The sequence below is a fragment of the Neoarius graeffei genome, chromosome 14 (genome assembly GCF_027579695.1).
Source record: "Neoarius graeffei isolate fNeoGra1 chromosome 14, fNeoGra1.pri, whole genome shotgun sequence".
Lineage (NCBI taxonomy): Eukaryota > Metazoa > Chordata > Actinopteri > Siluriformes > Ariidae > Neoarius > Neoarius graeffei.
This window is the reverse complement of record NC_083582.1, coordinates 49,158,961-49,183,421: the sequence shown is the minus strand read 5'-3', so window position 1 is coordinate 49,183,421 and position 24,461 is coordinate 49,158,961. Positions and strand designations below refer to the sequence as shown.

Sequence of the window (24,461 nt, the reverse complement as noted above, 5' to 3'; positions counted from 1 at the left end):
TTTCATGTGTTATCCTGGTTCTTAATGTCTTTCATATTTGTTATATGTTTTTCATTATTTACCGAATAAATCAAATCAAAATTCTTTAAGCCCCATTAATTATAGTATGTTATCACTGTTTGTCCTTTACCCCAGACCAGTTGTCATACTTCCACGTTACAGCTGGATCTGTCTCACGTCCTGTGCCGTCTGAAAGGCTGGCTGGCAGAGACACTGCTCCAAACACACGTGTTTACTATGTGCTGCTTCAAGCAGCGATACATAACATGTATTCAATGAAGTCCCGCCTACATGTCTGATTGGACAGAGCTGGAGAAGAACTTTAAACCGAGGGTTCTGATTGGCTGAGGGCTTCCATTCAGTCGGACTAGTCTTTTGAGGGCAAACGTAGCGAGTATTGCGGGATGTAAAGGCAGTGCATATAAGCAGGAGAGCTTTGAGCTTGGTTCAGTCTCTTCACAAGGTTAATCAGTATTTCGCAATGAAGTTCGTGAGGCTTATTACGAAGAATTCGGCCTTGGCCAGCGTGCCTAAACACATCGATCACTTCTCGAAATTTTCACCATCTCCTCTGTCTATGAAGCAGTTCCTTGATTTCGGTGAGTCGTGTGTTTTTTTTGTTGTTATTTTGTTTGTATACGTTCCGGATGAACCGGAAGTGTGCATGGAGTGATTTGTGTGCATTGCTGTTCACGGGAAAACGTCTCAGTCGCCGTGATCTTCAGCAAAATAAAGAGCATAAATATGGCTTACTGGGGTGTACAATAGTAATTTGAAGGTGAGACCTGATGATTTTGTATGAACACAGATTGAGTGAAGTCACTGCTGCAGGAATTGCATCATGCTGATGAGCTGGTCGGTCCGATATATCGAGTCGTTCACCTTTGTCCTACTGATACTGCAGAAACGCGCCACAATAATGATTCCTCCAACACCCTGACTGGTGGATTAAAGCTTTAGTGTGGGGTGTTTCTGTGAGTGATCTGATGAACGAGCTAACAATGTCTAAAATGCCATAATTGTGCTACACGTGACGCACACCAGGCATTAAATGTTGCATTAAGGGTTTACAGTTGTGTGGGTTTTTTTAAGGTTATTGTAAGGTGTGTGTGTGATGTATATTACACACTATATACTGTGTGTGTGTGAGCGAGAGAGATACATATGTGTGATTATATTCCACACTATATATACAGTGTGTATGATATATTACACACTATATACTGTGAGTGAGAGAGATGTGTGATATATTACACACTGTGAGAGAGATACATGTGTGATGCACATTATATATAGACAGTGTGAGAGACATTTGTGTGTGATTATATTACACACTATATACAGTGTGTATGATATATTACACACTATATACTGTGTGAGATATTTTGCACACTATATACTGTGTGTGTGTGTGTGTGTGAGAGATATATAACACACTGTGTGATATATATATATATATATATATATATATATATATATATATATATATATATATATAAAAAACACTGTGTGAGAGAGAGGTACATGTGTGATACACATTATATACACAGTGTGAGAGAGATATGTTTGTGTGTGATATATTACACACTGCGTGTGAGAGATACGTGTGTGTGATATATTACACACTATATATACTGTGTGTGTGCGTGTGAGAGAGATACACGTGTGGTTTTTATATATATAGTGAGACCTTTATTTTTTGTTTTTTTAAGGATGGAGCAGGATAATTTTCCATCTGTATTTTCCACTGTTGATCTTGTTTTGGATATAGCTGCCTGACCCCCCCCCCCCCCCCCCCCCCCCCACACACACACACACACACACACACACAAGTCTGTACAACATCATATTAACACATCTGGATAGCAGAGAAAAATGTATTAGTCTTAACAGTTGTCCTTAAGTCTCAGATATTTAGCATTCTTGTTCTACAATGCCTTGTTTTTCTGCCAGGTTCAACAAATGCATGTGAGAGAACTTCATTTGTCTTCTTGAGGCAAGAGCTCCCAGTGCGTCTGTGCAACATTATGAAAGAAATCAACTTACTCCCAGACAGGTTACTTACTACTCCGTCAGTTCAGATGGTCCATGGCTGGTAAGGTATAAGTCATAAATTTACAAAATGACTAAATAATAAAGACTGATATCTTAGAGATGTTAACTATGGCTGTTGGTATTGTAAATACTGGCAAATTGTTATTTTTAGCACAAGATCTCAAATACATAGAAAACAGCCCCTTGTGGTTGACTTAAAAAAGCCAACAAGGTTAAAGCCTGGTGAAGTCATGCACATGAACTTTACCCTAGTTTGTGTGCAGTGGGGGTTGGGCTGTGCAACTCTTGGGTTCCTCCAGGGTCTTTACGCACTTTGTCCTACTTTCACAGCCTGTTCTCGGTCCTCTTGTTTACGTTTGCTTTACTACTGTTGTTCAATAGCTCACATGCTTCCACTGGTTTTATATTTATCCAAGTAAAGGGTTTGGAAGCTGTCCATAACTATTTCATAATTAAAAATGAATGTAGAACAAACAGTACCTTCCATGATTGTTTGCTCCCCTGAAAAGGTTAGTAAAAAGGGTTTGGGGAAAACAATCCACCTTTTGGTGAAGTAGTTTCATCTCGTACTGAAAAAAACGAGAAAAAAAACCCAACCTTTTTAAGTGAAATTTATTCAGAGGAAAAACAAATCCCTCAAGAAATAATTCTTTGACAAAAACGCGTGCCACTATTATTAGCACCCCTGGAAATTATAGTCAGCACAAAGTAACTGAAGGATTTCCCATTCAATCCCCATTTAAATTGTATATTTGTTTAATTGATTGGCATCTGTAGGACCTTTCAGGCTGTAATTCATGACTTCTGGATTAACTGGGGAACAAATGAGGTGACACATACTGTACCCCTTTTCCACCAAATCAGTTCCAGGGCTGGTTCGGGGCTGGTGCTGGTTCACAACTCGTTCAACTTGCGAGCCAGCTGAGAACCAGTTTGCTTTTCCATAGCTCGCGGTGCTAAGGGAAGCCATGTCATTACGTCACTGTATACGTCAGTTACGTCGTTGTATACGTCGCTACGTCTGCATAAACCTTGGCGCAAATATCGAAGCAAAAACAATAATAATAATGGATGACTTCACGTTTGGGCGGCACGGTGGTGTAGTGGTTAGCGCTGTCGCCTCACAGCAAGAAGGTCCTGGGTTCGAGCCCCGGGGTCGGCGAGGGCCTTTCTGTGCGGAGTTTGCATGTTCTCCCCGTGTCCGCGTGGGTTTCCTCCGGGTGCTCCGGTTTCCCCCACAGTCCAAAGACATGCAGGTTAGGTTAACTGGTGACTCTAAATTGACCGTAGGTGTGAATGTGAGTGTGAATGGTTGTCTGTGTCTATGTGTCAGCCCTGTGATGACCTGGCGACTTGTCCAGGGTGTACCCCGCCTTTCGCCCATAGTCAGCTGGGATAGGCTCCAGCTTGCCTGCGACCCTGTAGAAGGATAAAGCGGCTAGAGATGATGAGATGAGACTTCACGTTTGTACAGCTGCTGCTTCTCGTCTCTTAAAAATGGCAATCTTTCTTTCACGGTCTTATTGTTGTTGGTCTTAACAACTCCCCCCCCCCCCCCCCCCCCGGCTGACATAAGTGGTTCTTTCCTCTGGCCCAGCAGAGAGTTGGTGCTAGCCTGGAACCGGTTTTTCTGGCCTCAGAGCCAGTTCTTTGTCAGTGGAAACAGAAAACCCGGTTCCAAACTAAGCACTGGCCCCGAACCAGCCCTGGAACTGCTTTGGTGGAAAAGGGGCTTTAGTCATCCATCGACATGGGAAAGATAAGAGAACACACAAACCAAATGAGGGAGAAGTGTGTTGAACGTCATAAGTCAGGGAATGGTTTAAAAAATTAAAGCTACTCGCCTGAAAATGTCCATTTCTACTGTTAGGGCAATAATATAAAGGTGGACACCAACTGGATCTGTTACAAACTTGCCCAAGTTTTATTTTTCCCCCATGTAGTGAGGAGGTTAGTCAGAGAAGCAAAAGAAAAAAAAAATCCCCCAAGGATCACTGTTGGTGAATTACAAGAAAAAGTACATGGCATCATGGACTCCATGAAATACCAGGGCATTTTAAAGTCAAAATCTGGCTGCTTCTTCCAGGAAACTAAAACTGGGGTGTCATTGGATCTTCCAGCAGGACAATGATCTGAAGCATCTGTCCAAATCAACACAAAAATGGCTCGCTTTCGTCGCGGATGCACTGTCCGTTCACATTAAAATGCCGGGAAATGACTCCACAGGCGGAACAACTTGAATCCGCCAGGGCCCACGTATTCAACCCAGTTCGTATCTGATCCGGTGCTGTGTAAACATTGAGGAACGACGAAACGCTGTGCTGAGCTCTAGCTGACGTCGTCATTGGACAACGTCACTGTGACATCCACCTTCCTGGTTCGCTGGCGTTGGGATCACACACACAGCGGCTCAGTCCCGAATCACTGCTCGTGCGCTTCACTCGCGCGCTCTGTGAGCTGCGCAGGGCCGGAGTGCGCACCCTCCAGAGGGCACTCGCTGTTCAGGGCGGAGTGATTTGGAGCTCAGGAGGAAGCGCTGAGCCGCACTGAGGTTTATTTACACATTTCAACTTATTTACCTCCTTCAGGCGCTTAAACTCAGTGAGAACATGAACATCACAGCCAGGTGTGTTTATCTGCTGGAGAAGGTGTTCGCTTGCCATCCTTCCACTTGCAAGTGGTGAGTGACTTGCGCATGCCTGATATGCACTGGGATCATGTGATGTGCCGTCTAATTAGTCATGTGATTAGCGTATCCGTGTATTGGCGTTGCTGTGTGCACGCGAATCGTTTTAAAAACGTTAATCTGATGATCCGCTGATACGGTCTAATGTAAACACCACCTGAGTCCCCTGACCTGAACCCCATTGAAAACCTGTGGGGCGAGCTGAAGAGTGCACAAGAGAGGTTTGAGGATCTGGAGAGATTGTGTAAAGAGGAATGGTTTTAGATGCCCTGCTCTGTATCTCCAACCTTATAAAATGTTCTAGGAGAAGACTCAATGCTATTTTATTGCCAAAGGCAAGTTTATTTATATAGCACATTTCATACACAATGGCAGTTCAATGTGCTTTACAGAAGTAAAAACAAAAACAGTAAACAATAGAGAAATAAAATTACATAAAGTAATTTTATCTTTATTCTAAAATAATTAATTAAAAGAATTAAAAGAAAATAATAAGAATTAAACAATAGTAGAAATAAAATATTAAAATGCCAAAAAGAAAAAGGAGAAAAAGAAAGAAAAAATCTAGCAGAATAAAATAGAATAAAGTTAAAGTAAATTTAAAACATGCAGAGAAAGTAAAGATTATAAAAAATGTAAAAATATTAATTATTTAACAGAAAGCATCTGAAAACAGCTTGGTCTTAAACCTAGATTTGAAGCTGCCAACAGCAGGAGCATTTTTAATGTCCTCTGGCAGTTGGTTCCATAGCTGTACTGCATAGTAGCTAAAAGCTGCTTCACCACACTTTGTTTTAACAACTGGTTTTAATAGTAAATTTTTCTGCTGCGATCTGGTAGATCTGATTGGGTTAGGCCGCTGCAACATATCAGAGAGGTAATTGGGCCCTGTACCATTTAGAGATTTGTACACCAGCAGCAATGCTTTAAAGTCAATTCTGTAGCTTACTGGAAGCCAGTGAAGGGACCTTAGAATTGGAGTAATGTGCTCTGTTCTTTTTGTTCGTGTGAGAACCCTAGCCGCTGCATTTTGAACCAGCTGAAGTCGTTTGATGGTCTTTTTTGGCAGGCCTGTGAAAAGGCCATTGCAGTAATCAACCCTACTAGAGATGAAGGCATGTATTAGTTTTTCCAGATCATGTTTTGACATAAGTCCTCTTAGTTTGGAAATGTTTTTTAGGTGATAAAATGCCGTTTTAGTGATTGCTTTCATGTGACTGTCAAAGTTTAGCTCGCTGTCAATGAAAACACCAAGATTTTTAACCATTTCTTTAGTTTTAATCCCTTTTGTGTCAAGAATAGTGGTAATCCTGAGTCTTTCATCTTTTTTTCCAAATAGAATTACTTCTGTTTTATCTGTGTTCAGCTGAAGAAAATTTTGTGACATCCAGCTATTGATTTGATCGATACACTGGTAGAGACATTCAAGGGGGGCATAATCATTTGGTGATAGAGCAAAATAAATTTGGGTGTCATCTGCATAGCAGTGATACAAAATTGAATTTTTATTGATAATTTGCCCAAGTGGGAGCATATAAAGGTTGAAAAGTAATGGTCCAAGAATCGACCCCTGGGGGACACCACAGGTTAAGGGCATTGATGTTGAGGAACAATTTCCCAGGGTAACAAAGAAGCTTCTATCTTTTAAGTATGATTTTAACCAATTGATAACTTTACCAGTCAATCCAACCCAGTGTTCAAGTCGATATAGCAGTATGTTGTGATCAACAGTATCAAAAGCTGCACTGAGGTCCAGTAATACCAGGACCGATGTTTTGCCTGCATCAGTATTAAGACGTATGTCATTTATAACTTTAATCAGTGCTGTTTCAGTGCTATGATTGGCACGAAATCCTGACTGAAAATTATCAAAACGGCTGTTTGATATCAAGAAGGCAGTTAATTGATTGAAGACAATTTTTTCCAGGATTTTCCCGATGAATGGTAGATTTGATATTGGCCTGTAATTATTTAACACTGAAGGATCCAGATTATTTTTTTTAAGAAGGGGCTTTACAACAGCTTTTTTTAGGGACACAGGAACAACACCAGTCTCCAAGGATGTATTTATAATTTGAAGCACATCTGTAATTATAAGATGAAGAACAGACTTAAAAAAGTTGGTGGGCAGAATGTCCAATTCAGATGTTGAGGAACTGAGATTTTGTACAGTTTTTTCAAGAGTCTCATAATCAATTAAACAAAATTCTGACATTGTGTTAAAGTTATCTATCTGTGTCATTGGTGATTGCAGTTTTTCAATTTTTTGCAACTGAGATATATTATGAGAAATATTCTGCCGTATTTTATCAATTTTACCTTTGAAGAAGGATGCAAACTCATTGCATTTATTAACTGAGAGAAGTTCAGGTGCTAATTGTGGTGGGGGATTAGTTAGCTTCTCTACTGTTGAAAATAGCACACGGGCATTGTTCATATTCCTGCTGATGATATTGGAGAAGAAAGACTGTCTTGCTTTACGAATTTCATAATTATAATTACAAAGCATCTCTCTATGGATTTGATAATGGATGTGAAGTTTAGATTTGCGCCATTTTCTTTCAGTCTTTCTACATTCTCTCTTTAGCAGTTTAACAGCCGGGTACTGCTTCCATGGTGCTTTCTGCTTATCATTGACTCTTTTTATTTTGAATGGAGCAATATCATCCATAATTTGGGTCATATTTAAATTAAAAAATTCCAGTAAATCATCTACAGAGTCTGACATTTTGGTTGAGTTCTGAGAGAGAGCTTGCTTAAAAAGAGCACATGTGTTGTCGTTTATGACTCTCCTGCCTATAGTCGTTGAGCTATTCTGAATGTGAGGAGACATAGAAACTTCAAAGAAAACACAGAAATGATCAGATAATGCCAGGTCAACAACAGTATAAGAAACAGTAAGACCCTTTGTGATGACGAGGTCAAGAGTATGACCACGAGAGTGGGTCGGCCCCTGTACATGTTGTACTAGGTTAAAGTTATCAATAATTGCAAATAGTTCTTTGGCATAAATGTTATCAGTATTATCTACATGCAAGTTAAAATCCCCAGATATAATAAGACAATCAAACTCTAAGCAAATGACTGATAACAATTCACCAAACTCTTCAAGAAAGACTTTGGCTGAATGTCTCGGAGGCCTGTAAATAGTTAATAATAATATGTTAGGAGAGCATGTAACAAGTGCACATAAGTGTTCAAAGGACATAAAATCACCAAGTGAGGATTGTTTACATTGAAAAGAGACTTTGAATATATTTGTGATCCCTCCACCTTTCCCTTGTCGGGTAACATTCAAAAAATTAAAATTTGGGGGAGCTGCTTCGATAAGGGTGGTAGCACTATTTGCTTGATCCAGCCAGGTTTCAGTTAGAAGCAAAAAATCAAGATTGTGTTTACAAATAAGATCATTAATTAAAAATGACTTGTTTAAAAGTGATCTAATGTTCAGAAGGGCTAGTTTTACAGTAATATTTGGTTGTGCACTCTGATGCTGTTTTAAAACAGGAAGGAGATTAGATTGGTTCACCCCCAGGGTTAAATGTGCTCTATGTTTTCTGTTTATCAACACAGGAATAGTGTCAACATCGGATCCCTGCTTTTTTCTACATCCATTTGCAGGGACCCAGAGTACATCAAACAAGACTTTCTAAATGTTCCATTTGGTTTGAGGGTGAAAGGACTGGAGATGACATGTATCTTTTGGATGGTGAAAAAGATTTGTAGCCAGCTGAAAGTCCTGGACGAACACAATTTTGATGAACTGGGTACACTGCTTGTCGCGACAAATTTGGGCTGGAAAAAGAGTGTAGCCATAGGAAGCAATTTTTTCATGCTATTTGGGAAATCCATCCGAGGAGAAGTGGAGTCGTCTGTCCTTGAATGTTGGAGGCCTGCAAGTCAGATGTTTGTGTGTCCTTGATGACGACTTGCAAAGATGATTGTTTAGGCTTTGTAACTGTCAGTCTGCAACATCTTATCAACTGTTTTCCTCGGTGCTGGCTGAGTAAAGATTGCAAGTTTGTAGTGGTCTGCTAAGACTTTGGCTCCAATCCAGCTGAGTTCAGTGCTATTTGGCTTGTAAAATTCTTTGCGATTCCAAAAAAGATTAAAATTGTCTATGAAATTCATACCAAATGAAGAACAAGTTTTTCCAAGCCAGGTGTTAAGACTGAAGAGTCGAGAAAAAGCAAAATTTCCTCTCGCTGGGAGTAGGCCACTGATAAAAGATTGAATTCCAGTCTTATAGAGCTCAGAAAGTTTTCTGAAATCATCTTGGACAAACAGCTGTTCTCTGAAAACATCGTTTGCTCCCACATGTACAACGATACGCTTAATCGTTTTATGCTCGGACATGAGTTTCAAAATGCTGTCTTTGGTGTCAGAGATGGATGCATTTGGAAGACAACAAATAATCATCTCATAACCTTTTAATTGTCTTACAGTGGAATCACCAAGAACAAGGGTTGTGGGATCAGGTGGTGTTACGAGCTGCTTTTTGCCTCTTCTCACAGCTCTTCGATCTTGGTGCGATCTCTTTTTACTATGTGTTTGTCCACTTGACAAATCCTCTTCCACATCCCTGAGGCATTCAAATTTGTTCTGAAGCTTTATGGGCTGTGGATTTTCCATAGGATTGTAGATCCTATTGTAATTTGTAGAACGAGCTGGTGTTGAAGTAATTACTTTTCTGTTTTTGTTTTTGGGCTTAGCACCCATCATTTGCCAGTTTTCAGTACTCACATTTTGTACAGCTTGAGTTATGAATTCTTCCACTTGGTCTGCAATGTCCTCAGTCTGTCGGAGCGCAATCTCTGCATTCTCAGCCACTGTTTCTGTACTCCTTTCCTGAGATATCGCTTTTAATTCGTCCGTCTTTGGCAGAGCATTAATCTTTGATTCCAGAATAGAAATCCTCTGTTCTAATTCCATGCATTTTCTGCAGGATTTTTTGCTTCCTGGCATTTAAAAAAAAAAAGTGGAAATTAAAATTAAATTAAAAGCTTATAAAGATGAAGAAAAGAGAGAAAAAAAGTGGAAATTCAATGAGAAAGTAAAGTATAGAAATAAAGATTAAGAAAGCAGGAGCAAAGCAAAGAAGCGTCCTACTCGCTTGAGTAGGAGGAGCAAGAGTGCCAAAGGGAGGTTGTACGAAGTATTAAATACAGGGTGCCAATAATGGTGGCATGCCTTTTTTTTTTTTTTTTTTTAAATTGTAAAGAATTATTTGTTGATGAGGGATTTTGTTTACTGAATAACTTTATTTCACTTAAAGGTTGGGGTTTTTTTTTCCTCCCCCCCCCCCCCCCCCCCCCTCCTCCCCCAGTATGAGATGAAACTACTTCACCAAAAGATGGATCCCCCCCCCCCAACCCTTTTTACTAATCTTTTCAAGGTCAAGGCTTTTTTTGGGGGGGGGGTCATTTCCACCATATACAGTTGGTACGGTACAGTTAAAACGAAACAACGTTTCTCCAGGACCATGGTTGTTCATTAAACATCATAGGACTACAGGTCTACATATAACAACATAAAGTACATGAGTGCAGCAAGTGCAAACATTGCAGACAGTAAACTACACACGACATAACGTAAAGTGCAAACCACAAGGACAGTGCAAAAACGACAACTAGCGCAGACGGTACAGTGTCAACCAGTACCTGTCACTGATCATGTACAGAAGGTTTGAGTTTGTGCTTTGAGGAAGTAGTATGTAAGTAAATAAATAAATGCAAACATTGTGTATGTGAGAACCATTGTAAAAAGTGATGGTGCATTGTTCTTCACTGTGCAAAGACTGCAGTGGGAGTGGTGTGATCAACAGTCCGTGTGTTATCAGTCCAGTCCATCCGAGTTGAGGAGTCTGATGGAATGTGAAAAGAAACTGTGAGTCTGGCTGTGAAGGCCCGAATGCTTCAGTATCTTTTTTTCAGATGGCAGGAGGGTGAAGAGATTGTGGATGGCCCCATGCACACATCACACAATGCTGGTAGATTTCCAGATGCAGCGTGTGGTATAAATGTCCTTGATGGAGGGAAGAGAGACTCCAATGATCTTCTCAGCTGTCCTCACTATCCACTGTAGGGTCTTGCGATCCAAGACAGTGCACTTCCCAAACCAGACCATGATGCAGCTGCTTAGAATGTTCTCAATAGTCACTCTGTAGAATATTGTGAGGATGGGAGATGGGTTTTCCTCAGCCTTCGTAGGAAGTAGAGATGCTGCTGGGCTTTCTTGGCTATGGAGCTGGTGTTGAAGGACCAGGTGAGGTTCTCTGCCAGATGAACACCAAGGAATTTGGTGCTCTTGACGTTCTCCACGAGTGAGCCATCGATGTACAGTGGAGGCTGGTCACTCCATGTTCTTTTGAAGTCAACAACTATCTCTTTTGTTTTGTCCACGTTCAGAGACGGGTTGCTGACTCTGCACCAGTCTGATAGTTGTTACACCTCTCTGTATGCTGACTCGCCGTTCTTACTGATGAGACCCACCACAGTGGTGCCATCAGCAAACTTGATATGACTCGAACTGTGCATTGCTGCACAGTCATGAGTCAGCAGAGCGAACAGCAGTGGACTGAGCACACAGCCCTGGGGGCAATAATCATGGAGGGCACTGTATGGGAGGAAAACATGGACCTCTGTCTAAAGGCTGGAGTGCATTTTCAAAAGAAAAAAAGGTGTATACATGGTCCTTTTCTGCCTTTGGTAAAACCCTTCTATTATGCTTTCAGGTATGTTCAGAGTTTGATGGAGATCCTCGATTTCTTGGATAAAAGTCCCACTGACCACCGAATTCTAGGAGAGTAAGTGTACTATTACTTGAACCTCCATGACATGATCATGGCTTGTATTTTAATGCCTTTTTTACATGCTCTTCCATCCTTGTTCTAACCCTCAGGTTTGTGGATACCCTGGTGAATATCAGAAATAGGCATAATGATGTTGTTCCTACAATGGCCCAAGGTGTGATTGAGTACAAAGAAGCTTTTGGACAAGATCCTCTCACTAATCAGAATATCCAGTATTTCTTAGACCGCTTCTACATGAGCCGAATATCCATCCGTATGCTTCTCAACCAGCACAGTAAGTAGCAAACCTGAAAATCCAAAAATAAACAGTTTGCTGATCACAGCAAGTGCTCTGATGTGCCCCACTACACATTTTAAATTAAAAATAGTTTTATAACAACGGTTTATCCATTTTAAAAGTTACAGTGTCTTGCAAAAGTGTTCATCCCCCTTGGTGTTCATCCTCTTTTGCCACATTACAAGCTGGAATTAAAATTGATTTTTGGAGGGTTAGCACCGTTTTTGATTTACACAAAATACCTACCACTTTAAAGGTGCAAATTGTTGCTTTATTGTGATAAACAATAATTAAGATGGAAAAAAAAAACAGAAATCTGGAGTGTGCATAGGTATCCCCCCCCCATGAAACCCCTAAATAAGAGCTGGTCAAACCAATTCACTTCATAAGTCACATAATTAGTTGATTAAGATCCATCTGTGTGCAATCAAAGTGTCACATGATGTCTGTATAAATCAACCTGTTCTGGAAGGACCCTGACTCTGCTACACTACTAAGCAAGCAACATGCAAACCAAGGAGCCTCTAAACAGGTCAGAGACAAAGTTGTGAAGTATCGATCAGGGTTGGGTCATAAATATCCCAAACTTTGAATATTCCAGGGAGCACCATTAAATCCATTATAGCAAAACGGAAAGAATACAGCACCACTACAAACCTGACAAGAGAAGGCCGCCCACCAAAACTCGCAGACCGGGCAAGGAGGGCATTAATCAGAGATGCAACAAAGACACCAAAGATAACACTGAAGGAGCTGCAGAGATCCACAGCAGAGATGGGAGGATCTGCCCATAGGACCACTTTAAGCCGTACACTCCACAGAGTGGGGCTTTATGGAAGAATGGCCAGAAAAAAGCCTTTGCTTAAAGAAAAAATAAGAAAACACATTTGGAGTTTGTCCAACAGCATGTGGCAGACTCCCCAAACACATGGAAGAAGATTCTCTGGTCAAACGAGACTAAAATTGATCTTTTAGGCCATCATGGGAAACTCCATGTGTGGCGCAAACCCAACACCCTGAGAACACCATTCTTACAGTGAAGCATGGTGGTGGCAGCATCGCACTATGGGGATATTTTTCATTTGCAGGGACAGGAAAGCTGGTCAGGACTGAAGGAAACGTGGATGGCACTAAATACAGGGCAATTCTGGAGGAAAACCTGTTTGAGTCAGCCAGAGGTTTGAGACTGGGACGAAGGTTCACGTTCCAGCAGGACAATGACCCTAAAGATACTGGTAAAGCTACACTAGAGTGGTTTAAAAGGAAACATTTAAATGTCTTGGAATGGCCTAATCAAAGCCCAGACCTCAATCCAATTGAGAATCTGTGGCATCACTTGAAGATTGCTGTACACCAATGCAACCCATCTACAAAGTATTGACTTTGGGGTGTGAAATATCTATGCAGACTCCAGATTTCTGTATCCCCCCCCCCCCCCCATCTTAATTATCGCTTGTCACAATAAAACAACCAGTTGCACCTTTTAAAGTGGTACGCATGTTGTATAAATCAAATGGTGTCCCCCCCCCCCCCCCCCCCCCAAAAAAAAAAATCCATTTTATAATGTGGCAAAACACAAAGGGGGATGAATACTTTTGCAAGACACTGTATGATATTGTTAAAAATAGGCTTGCATAGGCGCAGCCATTTGTGCTGAAACCAAATATTTGCCTGTGGTGTAACTGGATTACTAGTATGCTCTTTCCTTTGTAACACAGAGCCATCAAATAAAGGCTTCTAATCCTATAAAATCCCTGGGCGTCACTGCTTCTGTCTGTGTGCGCGTTCACTGCTTCAGATGGGTTAATGCAAAGAAAGAACTTCACTATGCTGTAATGCATATGTGACAAAGGCTTCTAATTTTAAAAATGTAATCAAATTTTCTGTAACCATGTGACTTTTACAGGCAACACAATGTGCAAATCAGTAGACATTTTTTATGAAGTTTAAATTTCACTTGGCTAGAAAACACGTACACTGTACTGACACACACATACAAGTAAACAATGGCTGTTGTCATAGCAATGTGATTCTTGCCATCTGAAAAGGTTGCTTTTCTCCGTAAATGAAAGCATGTCACATAAAAATGCAATGAAAATTCAAATTTTTTTGAAAAAAAAAAAACAAACCTAAAATCACAATGTAGCCGGCGATGTAGCATTTATAGGCAGCAAAAGGCTCCCGGGTGAGGGAGAGAGCAAGCAATTGTTGCTTCAGTGATCAGGTTTATTTTTACAGCCAAACGCTTAACACTCTGGCATCTTTAGGGTTGTTTACAACAATTTGGAAGTGATGTTCAGCATGTCCAGTGGGTCTTAGCTTCCGTGAGTCATGTGACGTTACAATCTCAGATTATCTTGCGTAATTTGTACTCAGTGTTCTATCTGAACCTGGGTGAGAGTGAGATGGCAACACCCAGGGACACTGTGTACCTTTTTAAAAGAAAATCTGTACACAGACTACAGGTAGAAATATGAACAAGTGAACACGCGAACATGTCTTCATCTCATCTCATTATCTCTAGCCGCTTTATCCTTCTACAGGGTCGCAGGCAAGCTGGAGCCTATCCCAGCTGACTACGGGCGAAAGGCGGGGTACACCCTGGACAAGTCGCCAGGTCATCACAGGGCTGACACATAGACACAGACAACCATTCACACTCACATTCACACCTACGCTCAATTTAGAGTCACCAGTTAACCTAACCTGCATGTCTTTGGACTGTGGGGGAAACCGGAGCACCCGGAGGAAACCCACGCGGACACGGGGAGAACATGCAAACTCCGCACAGAAAGGCCCTCGCCGGCCCCGGGGCTCGAACCCAGGACCTTCTTGCTGTGAGGCGACAGCGCTAACCACTACACCACCGTGCCGCCGCGAACATGTCTTGTATAGATAATATCTGTCAGTATAAAGGAGTTTATCTTTTGGGTTTTGTTTGATTTTAATCACACTGCTGTTGTAGTCTGATGGTAATAGTTTAGTGTTGCTTTATACACTACCTTAAACTGACATGTTCCAATATTTTATTTATTTATTATTTTTAATATAATTTAGAAGCTATCCAGATAATTGTTTTTAATGTTAAAATACAACCCCAAATCAGTCCAAAGACATGCAGGTTAGGTTAACTGGTGACTCTAAATTGACCGTAGGTGTGAATGTGAGTGTGAATGGTTGTCTGTGTCTATGTGTCAGCCCTGTGATGACCTGGCGACTTGTCCAGGGTGTACCCCGCCTTTCGCCCGTAGTCAGCTGGGATAGACTCCAGCTTGCCTGCGACCCTGTAGAACAGGATAAAGCGGCTAGAGATGATGAGATGAGACAACCCCAAATCAGAAAAAGTTGATAGTATGTTAAAATTGTTTTCAATTTTAATGTCAATGATTTATGTAAAAAATTTTTGACCCCGATTGCACTCAACAAATGCAACAGCATACTGATGTTTTACATAATTTCATTTTTTTTTTTCAAAATACAGTTTTAATTCTTGCAACACATCAAAAAAAAAAAGTTGTGCAAACATCACTTTTATAATGTTGCCAGTCCTTCTCCCAACACTTAAGATGTTTAAGGACTGAAGACACCAAGTGATGAAGTGTTTCAGGTGTTCTTTTGTCCCATTCTTACTGCAAACCGGTCTTAAGGTGTGCAACAGTACCGGGGGTGGTTGTTTTTTGTTGTTTTTTTTTTTTGTTTGTTTTTTGAGGGAGGGACAGGCACCCTCTTCTTCCACAGCCATGCCTTTGTAATGTGTGCAGAATGTGGTTTTGCATTGTCTTGTTGAAATATCCCTGGAAAAGATGACATCTTGAAGGCAATATATGTTGTTCCAAAATCTCAATCTACTTTTCTGCATTAATGCTGCAATCACCGAAATATAAATTACCTTCGCCAAGGGCACTGACACAACCCCATACCATGGCCGACCTTGGCTTTTAGGCTTGTTGCTGGTAACAGTCTGGATAGTCCTTTTCGTCTTTGGTACAGAGCACATGGTGTCTATTTCTCCCCCCCCCCCCCCAAAAAAAAAAGAAAAACTATTCAATGTTTTTCAATAGTGCTTCTAGACAGTTACCCTAAGGCTTCCTTTTTACACAGTAAATTTTTAGCTGGCACTTGTGGATGCAACTCAATATTGTAGAGCTTAAAGTTTTACCAAAGTAATCCCGAGCCCATGTGGTTATATCAGCTATAGATGAATGATGGTTCTTGATGCAGTGCTGTCTGAGGGATCAGAGGTCACTGGTGTTCAGCTTAGGCTTGTGCCCTTGCCCTTTACATACTGAAATTCCTCCAGATCCCTTGAACTGTTTAATGATGTGCACCATAGAGGGTGAAATATCCATATCCCTTCATATCTTTGTTTGAGGAACAAGGTTTAAACATTTCTCATGCACTTGTTGACCAACTAGAGATCCTTGGCCCATCCCTTTTTTTTGGGGGGGGGACTTGTTGCAGGCTTGAAATGCATACCGTCCCAACTTTTTCTGGGGTTGTAGTTCCCAAAGTTAGTGATGAGCCCAGAACTCGGTGTCAAAGATGCATTTAGCTACTTTGATTAAAATGTGTTTAAACAGTTGTATTTGCTTCAAATGGCCACCAGCTACGAAATTAAGGATGGTATAATGTAGAATGCTAAGGAGATGTATGGTGTATAGAGTTGCTTATTATTTGCTTTAACATAAGAAATTGTTTTAATGTTCTCCAATAACCGTTTATAGCCCTAATCTTCGATGGTGCCACAAATCCTGTTCACCCCAACACCATTGGAAGTATTGATCCTCACTGTCAAGTAGCAGATGTTGTGAAAGGTGAAGTATAAATGTGTTCTTGACCTGATAGTGGTAGTAATAGAAATGGTAGTGTTATTGATATTTTACATTGCCTTTTTTTTTTTTTTATATATATATAAACATTTTGTCCACATGCAGATGCCTATGAGAGTGCCAAGTTGCTCTGTGACCAGTACTACCTCAGCTCTCCTGACCTGGTGCTGCAAGAACGCAACAGTAAGTAAGGGAGTACAATGCATTTAGTCCCAGCATCTGACGATTACATAATTCTTCTTTACACGTTACATAACAGGCCAATAAGTTCTAATATATTTGTTCACTCAGCCAGTTCTGCTAATTAGGACTTGTGTACTTATTGCATATTTTTGATTCATTGCTCAACTATCTGAAATAATCGTTCAACTACCTGAAAAACACATCTGTTTGAGGGTATATAGTTGACTGACTCGAACAGTATTGACGCTGCGAGTGAACTTTAACTTGTGCAGGAATGATGACGCTTGGTGCATGTTCCATTTCCCTTTTTCAGTTAACGACATGAACCTGCCTATTAGCATAGTGTATGTGCCTTCCCATCTCTACCATATGCTGTTTGAGTTATTCAAGGTGAGTGTGACCTCTTTTCATCCTATATGCTTCTCTAAAATGATGTCCTTTGCATAAAGAGAGCTCAGTGTTGCCATGACAGTATTTTTCTTTCCATAGAATGCTATGAGGGCAACGATTGAAAACCATAATGAAGGCATAAGTCTTCCACCTATTGAAGTTATGGTGGCTATTGGTGGAGAGGATCTTTCCATCAAGGTCAGTTGACTCTGACAGATTATAAAGAATAATGTGCTAGGTTTGAAGTTGTCTGTCTGTCTCACGGGCGATTGTTCTAAGACAACGAGGGAGGGTCAGCCTCCTCTAAAAATGACGAACATCGTGTAGGATGAATTGCGCTAGGCTTATGTTATAGCCGACCTTATAACATTGCTATTTCAGATCCAGAATCATAGAAATATGTGCTCAACCCACTACAGTGCGAAATCATTCCCTTATAACTTTCCCCAGTTCGCCTAATGTGCGCGTGAGTTTTTCCCCCTCGTGACAGCACAATGCAGCCCAGCCTCAGTGCATTTCAGTGGCATTTGGGATCTTATGCGCTTTTCAATATCAAAATGCAAGACGATTATTGGACAAATACTGCGGAAACGCCCGCCCACGGACTCCCAGCCTCACAGTGGGAGGGACATGGCAAAGCTTTCCGTGAGGAGACTGGTGATTGGTGAAAGCGGCCGGATATTTTCTTTGATGGCTCGTTTCAAATATAGACAGGCAGCGGTGAATTTCAGTTCAGTCCCATGTGGATTCGCAAGTGCGGTGGTGTATTGTAAGAGATCAGCTTACATTTCGATTTCATTCATTACATACGGTTTCTACCAGCTTTTTTTAGTTTGTATATATTTTCATTGTAAATATAGTGTTGTCAAGTTTGCTATCTTAGTTCCAGAAATTTCGTTTATTTGAGTGACTGAACTTGAGGGGGTTAGTCAGCTAGCAAGAAAGCCGCGTACGGATGCCAAGCACTGTTGATTTAATTTTGGCAAAGCCATTTGCCAGTCTTCCTTTTGAGGAAAAAATTAAAGAGCAGGGTAGACCAACGCCTCAAATTGACTTGGTGAAAAAGGTAGGGAATAATACTCGTTCCTTTCAGCTCTCCTGGTACGAGAAAGTGAATTGGCTAACAGCAAGTGACCCACATCAACAACAGTAAATAGGCTACTTTAGTAATATGTCATGGATGGACCAAAAATATAGAATCTATTTAAAATGTTTATGCTGAGTATATTATATTGGAATATATATTTCTCTGGATATGAATTAAACACAGCTACAATTTGGAAAACATTTTTAAACAAAAACACAGCTGAGAACATTTCACACTACAGACCTGGATTAAAAGTGAAGGGTTATCAAAATTGTCAATAAAACATTTCTCAGTCAAAATAAGTAAAATATAGGGAAAGTGTCATTGAATGAAATGTGTGGCACCCAGCTCTACTGCTGAGATTCCTGACAAAGAGCTGCTTTCAATAATGATCAATTTTTAAACAACATGCCACAATTTTAAAATATAAAATGTTAAAATATACCCCCCCAACACCACCATCATGTATATTGGACAGTAGGCTAATGGGCCAAAAGAACCCGTTATTTCACCGTTTGTGACGCTGCCGACAATCAGCCAGATCAGAGGCAAGAGTATGGGCAAAATTGATGTTTTTTTTTCTTTTAAAATCTGGAAATATCGTAACCGACCAGCCTCCCCTGTTTGAAAGACTACCAGCCGCCACTGGTCTGTCTGTCTGTCCCCTTTTCTTTAGTGCTAGTTTGGTCCAGCAAATTCAGTGTTAAGGTTAATACACTCAAACTCTGGTTGTTATTCTTAGGCATGTATCAGTCCATTATCCCAGTGCCTCACTAACCCATGCCCTCTGAGTGGCTCTCCACTTACTGCAATAGTATTGATGCACACTGACACATCTGTAGTGCTAGGGTTTCTCTCGATCTGTCTGATTCATCCTGATGCTTCATTTGCTCTGAGGTTCTGTACTCGTGTGTGTGTGTCTCTCTCTCTGCTGCTGTGGATTGTCCTGTGTAAATACCACACATATATGCCCTTCCCAAATACTAGAGTGGAAAATCTCACACATACTGTAGACGTGTATCACAAAGATAATACAAGACTTGTTGCTGTAATCATAAAGCCCATTATGCTCATACTGAACATCCTTTCAGCACCTAGCCCTGTTTGACTTTATAGTATACAATTGTAATAGAGTAATGATTTCTAATCCCACCAACTGGTATCACCTGAAGTCAGATTCCTCTCAAGGTTTTGTCTTGGGGCATTCCCCCAACCAATCTAGCTTCCTTATTATGGAGCTAAATATAAATCTGCATCTGGATTTCTGTAAAGCTACTTTGTTGCAATGTCCATGGTTTTGTTTAAATCTCTATAAAAATTTAATTGAACTGAATTGCTCCAGCGGTGGTGTAGTGGTTAGCACTGTTGCCTCACAGCAAGAAGGTTCTGGGTTCAAGCCCAGTGACTGATGAGGGTCTTTCTGTGTGGAGTTTGCATGTTCTCCCGGTGTCTGTGTGGGTTTCCTCCGGGTGCTCCGGTTTGCCCCACAGTCCAAAGACATGCAGGTTAGGCTAATTGGTGGCTCTAAATTGACCGTAGGTGTGAATGATTGTTTGTCTCTGTTGCCCCTTTTCCACCAAAGCAGTTCCAGAGCTGGTTCGGGGCCAGTGCTTAGTTTGGAACTGGGTTTTCTGTTTCCACTGACAAAGAACTGGATCTGGGGCCAGAAAAACCGGTTCCAGGCTAGCACCAACTCTTTGCTGGGCCAGAGGAAAGAACCGCTTACGTCAGTGGGGGCGGAGTTGTTAAGACCAACAACAATAACAAGACCGCGAAAGATCGCCATTTTTAAGTGACGAGAAGCAGCAGCTGTACAAACGCAAAGTCATTTTTTATTATTATTATTATTATTATTGTTGTTGCTGCTTCTTCCATGTTTTTGCTTCGATATTCGTGCCAAGGTTTATGCAAACGTAGCGACGTAACTGACGTATACAGCAACGTAATGACGTGGCTTCCCTTAGCACCGCGAGCTATGGAAAAGCAAACTGGTTCTCAGCTGGCTCACAAGTTGAATGAGTTGTGAACCAGCACCAGCGCTGGCCCCGAACCAGCCCTGGAACTGATTTGGTGGAAAAGGGGTACCCATATGTGTCAGCCCTGTGATGATCTGGCGATTTTGTCCAGGGTGTACCCTGCCTCTCACCCATAGTCAGCTGGGATAGGCTCCAGCTTACCTGCGACCCTGCACAGGATAAGCGGTTACGGCTAATGGCTGGATGGATTTCTTGCTCCACATATCAACATACCTCAGCAGATCGGAGGCTTTTTTTTTTTTGTAGTTTTTCACAAATATAGCTAACGTACTGTCTCTGCCAGTTTTGCTGTTTACTTTGATCTGTTCCTTGAAATTATGGTTATTACTCTGAATATTTCCTTGTTGCTTTTCTCTATATATCTACAGATGAGTGACCGGGGTGGTGGTGTCCCTTTCAGGAAGATGGAGAATCTTTTCAGCTACATGTATTCAACAGCCCCAACTCCTCAGATTGGCCAGCAAAGAACTCCTCTAGTGAGACAGTCTTCTCTTTAAAGTTTTAATTCCTGGCACACAGTTTCACAATGTCTTAAAACCCTAGCAGAGAGGCTATAATTAATCGGGAGGGAAATCCATATAATAAATGACCTATCTCCCATCAGCACTCTGTTAGCACTGTTATTTACAGCGCTGAGTGAATTAGTGCATGGTGTATGGCACTGAATTCTGCTCCTGCTTTTTCAACAGGCTGGCTTTGGTTATGGCCTGCCAATCAGTCGCCTCTATGCAAAGTATTTCCAGGGAGACCTCCAGCTCTGCTCTATGGAGGGCTATGGCACTGACGCTGTTATTCACCTGAAGGTATGTGTCCTTTTATAAGCCTTACAAAAAAGGGGGGGGGGGGGGTTAACTTGGTTTCATCAGAGAACAGCAGGAAAAAGCACTTCCTGGGAGAGTGTCTATACTTTATGAAAATTACAAAATCTTTACCGACATGTCATTTCAGACAGGATATTAATTACTTGGGGGTTATTTCTACTAACTATTTTATAGAAGGTAAAATACTGCATAATCTTTCCAGTCACATTGCTGACATGACAGGTTGAGAAAGGAATAAAATCCCAGAGATACTCTGGTAATAATTACACTATCCTACATCCCCATGTAAAACTGATGCAATCCAAATAGGGTTTAAACCTGTATGCATAAATAACATGGTGGTGGTTTTTTTTTTTTTTTTTGTCCATCTGTCCGTTTTCCCCACCCTAGGCTTTATCCACTGACTCTGTGGAAAGGCTTCCAGTGTATAACAAGACGGCTCGACGGAACTACAAAATGAGCCAGGGAGCAGACGACTGGTGTGTGCCAAGCAAAGAGCCGCTGGACCTGGCAATATTCCGGCTGGCCAAATGAAGACCTTCTGTTTGTCTGGAGTCTTTTGGCTCAAAATAAAGACAGTCCTAGCTTTAGGGATCTCGCATGGAGACCAGGGAGAGCAATATGGTGTCTGTTTGAAGCTGGACCCTCAACATGAAGCCTTCAAGTGTCTCATGTCACTAGTTAATGCATGTAATGGCTTAACATCTGCACCATAATCAACTCATGAATAGTTTTTTTGTGGTTTGCAAAATCTTTTTTTTTTTCCTCCCCCCATAGTGTTACCTGTAGAACAAGCATGCATGAGTAAGGGTGTCAAAAAAAAAAAAAAAGCCAAACGGTCAGTAGAAGGTTGCAATGCTTTCTTATGAAAAGTGGAGTATTAGTGTGGGAGAGCCTGATCTGCTAACTCTGTTGGTGTGTAGGTGGAGGGCAGTATGATCTTACAGGGCAGATGGTAGAGTCAGTGTGTAGTATAAGGCCTGAGCGGTGCAACAACTTGAGAGCCACGATAGAAAGGGCTAAACTGAGTTGTTCTTGGAAGTCGATACAGCGATTTGTGAAAGAGTACATGAGAAGATCTCAGTAGTGTTGTAATGTCATTTGGTGATTAATGCATTCGTTACAGGGATTATTTCCAAGAACATCCATCTTCCAAGTCAGAGATGAGGAGTCCACAGTGATTAGAAGAAAAGTGGACCATATTTAGAGACCAGAATTGAAAACCTTTGGGTTCATGAATCATCTGAGTGATGTGATATGGTTGTATAACATAGTTAGACAGAATAACACTTGTGCAACGATGCTTCGATAGAAACGAATAAAAGGACGTTCGAGTGTAATGCAGCAGTTGAATCCATTTTAACTTTTCTGTTTTTAAATTTTCAAAACTAATTCTCTTTTGCTATTGAGTTTGTTCATATGTATTCTCTGTTATGTTGTACTGCAGTATCGTATTCTTAATGGTTGTATGTAAGGCCAGACAAGATGTTCTCCTAATTTGAGAATTTTCTATACCTCATCTTTTGGAAATGTATTTACTGGAACAAACCAGCCGTTCTGAACTTGAACCATGCAGCCCTTTTAATTATTCTTTATGTACATCATGTGTGCTTAAATTTTATATCTTAACTTCATGTCTGAATGAGTTGTATTTTGTGATAGTCTATTTTCCACTGTATCTATAATGAATGTAAATATAAGCGAAATAAACATGACAGTTCATTACATATCCCTACATTTTTAATTAGTTTTGCTTCAACATCACATCATGGAATCCTGTCCTAGTCCGCATGGTTTCATTTGACCAACAGATAAACTGTGTTTCATTGTTTTAAGCAAAGTAGCAGTCCCTTCACTTCAACAACAACAAAAAAAATAGCATAGCAACTGTGTGTTAAGACGTCACATGCTGGCCATTTGCCCACTCAGCCAAAAGTTATAGCCTTCTACAGTAAACAACTGTGGGAGGTTAGAACATGCTGTGCCAATACACGCTGATGTGTTTAACTGGAATGGCTGAACAGACTAAAATAATAAATAAGGCCTCTTAAAGAAAACCATGGTTGAGAAAACTGAATAGCAATTAAGTGGAATAATTAGCAAAAATAATTTTACACAAGCAGGCTTTTGATGCAAAAGGTTTTTTTTCTCTTTACATTAAATGTTCTATATAGTGATTAAAATATATTGAATTTGATGTGCTTTTGCTGGATAAGATTCTGGGAGTCTTTGAACATCTCTGAATCTGTATGGGATGGACACCATTTAGTTCAAAATACCACAGTTAGGCTGAGATCAGAATATACAGGTAGCAGGGACTGTGACGGTCATAGCATGTGATTTACATCATTTTCAGCCTCCTCCAACCATTCAGTGAGCCCCTTATTCTCTGTGGATAGGGACGCTGTCATCCTGGAAGAGAGCACTCCTATTAAGATAGTGGGTTTTTTTTTTAAAATCACAGGGTAAACGTTATCAGTCAGAATAAATTTTTCAGTTGCAGTGTCCCCTCTCTAAGAGAACAAGTAAACAAGAGAGCCTCTTTTTTTATCACTTTCCTTTCTATGTATCTTAGAACACAGCTCAGTTCACTCGACACTAAATGAAGGCACCCTGTGTAATGTATTCCGACTGGTGTGCTACAGTATATGAGGCTGGTTGTGTGGGCCAGTTTACTGTGGTCGACTCAAAAGGGCCTGAACTGAATGTAAAGCAGACACTAATATACAGTTGTGGTCAGAAGTTTACATACAGTGACATGAATGTCATAGCAATATTTGGGCTTTCAGTAATTTCTTTGATTTTGGGCTTTGTACATTCTTTTTCTGTGGCAGAATATACAGCATACATTTTTAATAAAAAAAAAACCCCGAGAATTTGGTGCACAAGTTTTAATTTTCTTTGGATTTTTTGAAATCAACACAGGGTCAAAATTATACATACAGGGTCAAAAATATACATCCAGCACACCTAATATTTGGGTAAAATATCTCTTCACAAGATTCAACTTGGCCAAACATTTTTGTTTACCATGAATAAGCTTCTGGCAGAATTCTGGTTGGATATTTCATGACTCTTCATGGTAGAATTGATAGAGTTCAGTTATTTTTTTTTCTTGGCATGGACTTGATTTATAAGCATGGTTCATATATTTTCAATAGGGTTGCAGTCAGGACTTGTTTTAAGCTTAATGTTGGCCTGCTTTATCCTCCACAACCAGCTCTGATGCATGTTTGGGTTCATTGTCCTGTTGTAACTCCCAAGTCCCAAGTTGTGTTCAAGTTTC

The 24,461-nt window shown here is 40.7% G+C and overlaps 1 protein-coding gene across 1 annotated transcript; it reads left to right on the top strand.

The window, feature by feature from the left end:
* The first annotated feature begins 373 nt into the window (after positions 1-373).
* pdk2a (pyruvate dehydrogenase kinase 2a) lies at positions 374-22,904 on the top strand. The gene is made up of 11 exons (XM_060939893.1): positions 374-599; positions 1,954-2,095; positions 11,475-11,546; positions 11,642-11,826; positions 16,554-16,643; positions 16,764-16,841; positions 17,155-17,231; positions 17,331-17,429; positions 20,723-20,830; positions 21,044-21,157; positions 21,566-22,904. The coding sequence occupies exons 1-11, from the start codon at positions 482-484 to the stop codon at positions 21,707-21,709; spliced, it is 1,227 nt and encodes a 408-aa protein (XP_060795876.1). The 5' UTR covers positions 374-481; the 3' UTR covers positions 21,710-22,904.
* The last annotated feature ends 1,557 nt before the right edge of the window (positions 22,905-24,461 follow it).